The 8,047-nt window shown below is 31.2% G+C and overlaps 1 protein-coding gene across 1 annotated transcript; it reads left to right on the forward strand.

Moving 5' to 3' along the window:
- Nucleotides 1-2,362: 2,362 nt before the first annotated feature.
- Nucleotides 2,363-3,818, forward strand: LOC111020035 (putative ribose-5-phosphate isomerase 2). Its single transcript, XM_022296580.2, has one exon. It carries the CDS (start codon nt 2,685-2,687, stop codon nt 3,504-3,506), a length of 822 nt encoding a protein of 273 aa, XP_022152272.1. The 5' UTR covers nt 2,363-2,684; the 3' UTR covers nt 3,507-3,818.
- The last annotated feature ends 4,229 nt before the right edge of the window (nt 3,819-8,047 follow it).

Here is an 8,047-nt window from a genome sequence, read left to right on the forward strand (position 1 = left end):
AATCCATTACATTAAAAAGTAAATAATAAAAAAAAAGATTGATAAGGAAATAATTAATTTTTCTTAAATTGAAAAGAATACAAATAAATAAATGAAAGTTATAGGACAAAGTTTTCCTACGTTTTGGTCCCAGTATTATTATTTTAATTTTGGTAGTAATTGCATCGATTTAATCCTAATATTAATTATCCAATCAAATTATAAGTAATATTTAATGTGGCACTAAAGTTGACATGATTCCTAATAAATATATATATATATATATATATATATATATATATATATATTTCCTGTTTTTTTAAATAAAAGATTCTTTACTGATATGTTAAATAGTTTTATACAAAGGAAATGAATTTTTATCCTTCTTTTACACTGGATTAGTTTTTTTTCCTCTTTTTTACGGATTAGTCCCAAGGTAAGCAATGTCTTAATCACTAAACTAATGAAGTTAATATATCTATATAAATTTTAAAAATTTTATGAAATGTTATACTAATATTTAGTTCTGCTTCGTGGATTAAAGTGAAATAAATAGAAGTATGATAATACAAAAGATATAAATATTAAAATTGAAAGATTAGAATTGGAAATAATTTCAAGTTTCTAACATTATATTATTTTAAAAACTTTAAAAATTAATTAGGATATGAAAATAATAATTTAAATCAGTAATAAAGATTTTTTTTAACCACAAAAATTATAAGGCTTCGTTAGATTTTTTTTTTCATTTTAAAAAATTAAATTTGTTAACTGCTAACCTAGGGTGACGTGTTCGTTTTTAGCTTTATTTTTGTTTTTGTTTCTTTACTTTATTAAAAATAAAAACACTATTGAAATCTAAATAAAAAAAAAAACAAAATTAGTTTTTTAGTTGTTAAAATATGGCTAGAATTTTATGATTAGTGTTATGGGTAGAATCAAAACCTCCCACGTGCATTGCTAGTTCAAGAACTAAGCCTTAGTTTGGACAATCTACGTGAGATATGTAGAGTCATTCAGAAACTCTGTTCAAAATCGGCTTGAAAACACATATATCAACAGCATAAAATTCGTTGAACGTTAGGTACGGAACATTAGAATGACAAACAACATTTCTCAAAGTCCATCTATCTCTTTCGAAAGTACGCAATCTTTATATAATCTAACTAGACTTGACACCAACTTAAACTAAGTTCTAAATTAAACGACACAATTACGAAATCGAGCACCACACTAATTCAAGCTTTTTATTTGTAGGTGTCCAGAATTAGCTGCATAGCTTAATTTTTAAACTACGTTTGAGTCGAAATTCAAAAACCATTGAGTCGAATTGGTTCATTTCATAAACTAATAATTCGGTTCAATTTTAAATTAATTATGTCATTTTGGTTCGTTTGGCATTATTATTGTGGGGTGGTGGTTTTTTTAATATTAATTTTGACCCCTTTTTTTTTTCCTAAACACACTTGTAGGTCCAATTTTGGCCCAACATCTTCCAATGTACACTCACACTCAAATCATTATCGAAAGACTCTAGAATATAAAACAAAATCTTTATTTATGTTGGAACAAATTGGAAACGGAAAAGAAAAACTTGTTTGTGTTTGTTTCTAAAATTTCAATACAATTTTCTTCAAAAATAAAATTTCAATATAATTTTGAGATTGTTTCTAAAAAACGAAAAATAAGAAACATAAATAGTTTGTCAAAAGTTTAAATTTCTTACTAAGATTAGAAACGAGAAACAAAAAACTAGAAGTTACAAATGTACCAATAATGGTCCATTTGATTCTTTAAATTTTCATGCAACTAGATGAGACACAAAATATTGATGAATGTTAATCTAAACATTGTATATGTAATTAACATATACCTCCAATCAAGAAGTTGTGGGTTTGTTGTAGGAATATAACTTAACCGCAGAGAAAATTACTGTTTTCGTTGAGATGAAATGAAATAAAATATTGATCGTATTTACAAATGATTTTTATTTTAGTTTATTAATATAATGTTATTGTCGAAAATATATGCTTTTACAAAGTTGATAAATTTTCAAATAAGTTTGGACACTCATATGTGGTTGTAAAATGAAAATTTTACCAAAAAGATACCTATACTACTTTTTTTATATAACAAATAAAGTAAGGTATTTAAATTTATTATCTCTTAATTAAAAATAGGTGTAAATTACTAATAAACTAGTATTAAAATGGAACAGAAGGAAAAAGGAAAAAGGAAAGAAAATGGTGACAAAAGCTTAAATTCGCTGAATCGAATCTCAATCCCACGCCGCGCGAAATACGCCAAAAAAGAGAGATTTTATTTTGATTTTCGCGTTTGAACTCCTCAGGGCCACCGCGTTTTTCCCCCTTATAAATAAATCCCCATTTTCCCTCTCTTTCCCGAGAACCAAACAAACTCACATCCAAACCCTATCTCTCTAATACTGCTTCCTATTTTCTCCGCCACAGACTCCCCACCTTCAATTATCTTCCTAGAATTTTGCTTTCTTTTTCTTTCCCCCAATTTCTTCCCCCTTTCAATTTTTCCAAACCCTCGATCGGATTCTCATTCTCCTCCCATTTCTTCCATGAAAGCTCTGTTCGGATTTCCTTTCGATTTCTGCCTCACCACTCAGTAGCTTTCTGTTTTTCCCCTTCTTCTCCCACCACCACTCTTTTTGTTGTTCTAATTTTGCCCCAATAATGGCCATTCCTTATTTCCCCAAATTTATGGGGTCCGACAAATCGCCCATGGCCGCGGGTCTTCTCATTCCATCTTCTGCGCCTCTGTCATCTCCATTAGCTCCTCCGATTCTCACTCAGGACGAGTTGAAGAAGATTGCGGCGTACAAGGCCGTCGAATACGTTCGATCCGGGATGGTTTTAGGGCTCGGAACCGGCTCCACGGCCAAGCACGCCGTCGACCGGATCGCCGAGCTTCTCCGCCAAGGGAAGCTCAAGGACATCGTCGGAATCCCGACGTCCAAGAAGACCTACGAGCAAGCCGTCTCGTTAGGGATCCCCTTGTCCGATCTCGATTCCCATCCCGTCATCGATCTCGCCATCGACGGCGCCGATGAGGTCGATCCCGATCTCAATTTGGTAAAAGGCCGAGGCGGCTCCCTCCTCCGCGAGAAGATGGTCGAATGTGTTTGTAAAAAGTTCATAGTGATCGTCGACGAGTCGAAGCTCGTGGAGTTCATCGGCGGCAGCGGCCTCGCAATGCCCGTCGAGGTTGTGCCGTATTGCTGGAAATTCACCGCCGTCCGCCTCCAGAGCCTCTTCGAGGACGCCGGCTGCATCGCGAAGCTTCGGACCGCCGGAGAAAATGGCGAGCCGTATGTCACGGACAACGAGAACTACATCGTGGATTTGTACTTGGAGAAAGACATCGGCGATTTGAAGGCCGCCAGTGACAGAATCCTGCGGCTCGCCGGAGTTGTGGAACACGGTATGTTTCTTGACATGGCTACCACCGTGATTGTTGCAGGCGAGCTGGGGCTAACAATAAAGAATAAGCAATAGAAAACCTAGAAATGGAAGGAAATTTAGATTACATCTACATAAGTTATAGAAATTTCAGTTTTGGGTAACAAAATTTGGAGAAATTCTGATCAGAGATTGGACTCTGTAGAAGAGGAGAAGAAGAACTTTGGCTTCTTAGAATTGGTTTGGTTACATAGCATTGAAAAGTGGGTCACTCTGACTTTGATCGTTTTAGTCAAATTAGTTGAGAGATTTAGGAAGAACAGTCCAATTTCTGAAGGTTGTCATATCACGTTAGTTTTCTTTACTATGGTAATAACTTACAACAATCTACCCATTATCTTCAGTTTAGTACTGTTCTCTTCTTTGGTCCTTTTTTTCCAATGAATGAGGGTTTGAAAAGTCAATTATTTTCGAGTTGGGTAGGGATGATAACAGAGCGCTTGATGCAATCCTAAGCAATTCTCATTTTGATGCAATCTTAATTTGGTCATTCATGTGTGTGTGCAAGGGGAGCGAAAGATAACGAAGGAGAGGTAAAGTCCTAACTGAATTGTAACACAAACTAATCCAGTTTTGAAGAATTGAAGTTGTTTCGGACATTTTTCACTAAAATTGCAATTATACTTTTTGTATCTCATCTTTTTACTAAATGGACCATTGTTATCTTTTTTTTTTTACAAAGTTTCAAAAATTATAATTTGAATATATATATTCTACTGACTGGATAAATAATTTGGATGACTCAAAATGTTCCATTCATCATTTGTTTTAACAAGGCGTTTATATAAAATAAACATGTATTTTCAAATATATTAGAATGCATAAAGTTTGAAACTTTACCAAAATAACATAATTTGAATCATAATTCAAACTCAAAAATAATGGGAAAAGTCATGGTATTTGAGAAATAAAACAGACAACTTTTTGAGAATACATAAGGTTGAAATTTCTCTCTCTCTTTTTTTTTTTTTTGAATTTTTGAAACTGGATACACGCAGTAGAAGCTAACCAGAATCTCAACCCAATTCAAATCCATTTTAATGTAAGATTAGCTTTAAATACTAATAACTACAGGCCTTGACAAAAAGGAGCAACTTAGATTAGACTCCTTACTTGAAACAGATTAATCTCGTCCTTACACTTATTAAATGTTTCACAAAAATGCAAACTTAAAAAAAAAATTAGTTATCAATTATTAAATGATGGTTTGTCCACGTCTTAAAACAGCCCAATATTTCTCAATATTATATGTTTTAATTTGCTGAATTAATATACCATCCCATCCATAAAATTGAAAATTTATTCATTTTATAGTAATTTACATGACGCAATTTTTTTCTTTTTCATTTTTTAGAAAATTGTCCTGTTAAATGATGGTTTACGATAATGGACAACCTCATAAAAATATATATTTTTAAAGTCATATATCATCTTTTTTTTTTAATATTTAATCATTACGAGGACTTCATTGCGGGTAATTGACACATATCTCCAATCAAAAGATTGTGAGTTCGATTTCCCTCCTCATATATTGTACTAAAACCAAAGGAAAAATGAAAATGAATTTAAAGGTTATATACTAAGTCACTAGCACTTCTTAGTATCTCTAAAAGTTAAATAATTAAAATAATGTAATTCTTTTTATCTTTATCTTTATTATTTTTGTTTTAGATTTATATTACTTATATATGATAACCTCCAATATCTAGCCAAAAAAAGTGCATTATTATTGGTAAATAAGTCAACTCAAGATATATATTCTTGACCATAATGTCCGAGGTTCTAAGCCCTAGCTCCACTAAATTATAAAAAATAAAAAATTATTATTATTCGTGAAAATATTATTAAAAATGAATACTGAAAGAACTGTAGAGTTTACAAGGTCCACAATGTAATAAGCCCATTAGCAGCCCAAAGCTTTTCCTGTTAGGCCTACATCTTTCAAGCTGCTCCATGTCTTACAATCAAAATCCAACTTTTCCCAATAATTATTTTAATTAGAAAAATAATCAGTTTGCTTATTATAAAACCATAAGTTAAAAAAAAAAAAAAAGGCAATCTTGGAAGAAAACTCAGTGACATAGAGTGAGAAATAAGAGTTAGAAAGAGTAAACTTTGAAACCAATTCTACCATTCTTCTCTTGTGATTTAGTTCATCTTTGGCTTCAAAATAAAGAACTCTAATTATTCTTAATAACAATTCCGTCCCTATAATTTTTTTTAACTATTTAGTTTTGGGTAAAATGCATAAATCACCCTTGAATTATAGTAAGTGTTATAATTACACCCCTAAAGTTTCAATGGTAAAAGTTAAACCCTCGAACTTTTATGAAATAAAAAATTAAACCCCTAAATTTTCAATAGTAAAGATTAACCCTCGAACCTTCACAAATAAAATTACACCCTCTAAAATTTTTTATTGTAAATATTAAACCTTAAAATTTTAAAAAATTGGATCTATTTTAGAATTTCACAGCGAAATTTTTCTTCATGTTTATTGAATTTTAATTTCACTAAAAGTTGTTGAATTTGACAACCCAATGGAGAATCCACGAGTTGACTAAACAAATTTCTTCCTCCATTATGCAAATTCCCTTTTAACATCACCATTCTTTTCTGGCAGCCTAAATTCCTAATCATGTTTCTTCCTTCTCTTCTTCCCCACATCTTGGGTCGCCGTCCAAGCCTAGAAGCTTCTCCGCCTTCTCCACCTTCTCCACCTTCCAATTTCCGGCCGGTTCTCCGTTTGGTTCCTCAACATTTCAACTACGTCGTTTGATCTGCCAATCATCTATCTCCGATCAACCGCTCGACAACTCTAACCGACGCACCCTCCGACCTGCTCCAACCAAAACCTTTGACCTTCTAAGAATGTTTTTCGAAACCAAAATTTCACGCAAAAGTTTGATTTTCTCTCTGACATTTTTCAGGCGTCGAATATATTGTGTCAGATTAAATATTTGAGACTCTGTCTCCTGATGAACAGAAGCTGTAGCATTCCCACGCAAACGAGGTTTTCAACAAATTAATTTAAATACTTGAGAGCTTCCAAATCCAACTGCAATGGTGGGGATTTGATCTACACAACATGGGAGAGCTTCCAATTTCCAACCAACACCATGATGGCTTCCAATTTCATAGATCCAGTTGTTTTTTTTTTAAATAGGATTTAATTTTTATTGTTGGTGCAATTTTATGGAAAGATTAAAGGTTTAATTTTTACTTTTCAAAGTTAAGGGTTTAATTTTTTCTTTTTAGGAAAGTTTGAGGGTCTAATTTTTACAATTGAAAGTTTAGGTATAATTACAACAACTATTATATTTCAGGGGTGGTTTATGCAATTTACCCTTTAGTTTTTATACATTTTTTTAAAAATAAAACGACAAAGTTATGAATATGAAAATTTCCGATAATTTATAGACCTACTAACACCTCCCGATTTTTCTAAAAAAGAAAATACATATATACTATCATTAAATCAAGAGCTATTTTTGAAATTAGATGCTTATAGTGATTACATATATATAGATTTAAAAAAAAAAAGCCCCAGAAACCACAAAACATTGCAAGTTTTGAAATATTATGGTTAAAAATGTGTTTTTTTTAACCTTGATAATTTTACTCTATTTTGTTATCTATTATGTAAATTCATTTTTTATTATTTTAAATCAAACTTACCTTACCTTTTAAATTTTATTTTTCAAGAACTGTCCTACATGTAAAAATAAAATATAGGAGAACAAAATGTAAAGGAAAAAAAAAACCCCACAGAGAAAAATAATATATTTTAACAGGATTTTTAATTTCCCTTTATTCTGTAACTCGATCAACTCCATGATATATGAAAAAATAATAACAATATTAACATTCATTATTAATGAGCCATGCAGCCACTACTTGAGTGACACGTGTAAACGATAATAACCTAAATTTTTGATTGGTTGATGATTAATGTGAATGAGGCAATAATAGAACATGGTTGGTTCAACTACACCTCTCTTCTTGAATTTAATACAATTTTAAAATTGGATTTATGGTTTAGGTATTATTCCTAATTAAAAACCTAATTTCTCAAAAAAAGCTCCCATTGATGGATTGGGAAGATTGAAATTTTATGCTACATCCCATCATAACTTAGTAAATAAAGTAATTATTATTATATCACAAATCGTCATAATTTTTTCAGTACAATATAAATTTTAAATTTCTCTAACTTCTCAAAAATTGTAGAGGTGAGAATTCGATCTTTTGATCTTTTGGTCGTTTCAAGTTTCTAACCTCAGAGTGAGTTAACGTTAACGTAAATTTGGAAGAAGAAATTGAGTATAAAGTACAAACTTTAAATTTCTACTAACTTCTCAAAAGCAGCTGAGATATGAATTAGAATGGTTTTTCTTATATGATTTAAACCCTCCTCTAAATTCATGCGAACTCACTGAGTATCATGCAATTCAAATATAAAAAGAAAAAAAAATTGAAACTTTTTTGAAAAATAGATATTAAATTGATAAAAAATTAATATTAGGGTGAAATCAATACATATATTTGGCATAAGAGTCTAAGCCTAAATGTGAAGT

The sequence above is a fragment of the Momordica charantia genome (assembly GCF_013281855.1).
Source record: "Momordica charantia cultivar OHB3-1 chromosome 4 unlocalized genomic scaffold, Mcharantia_2.0 BLBB01000004.1, whole genome shotgun sequence".
NCBI classification, from domain to species: domain Eukaryota; kingdom Viridiplantae; phylum Streptophyta; class Magnoliopsida; order Cucurbitales; family Cucurbitaceae; genus Momordica; species Momordica charantia.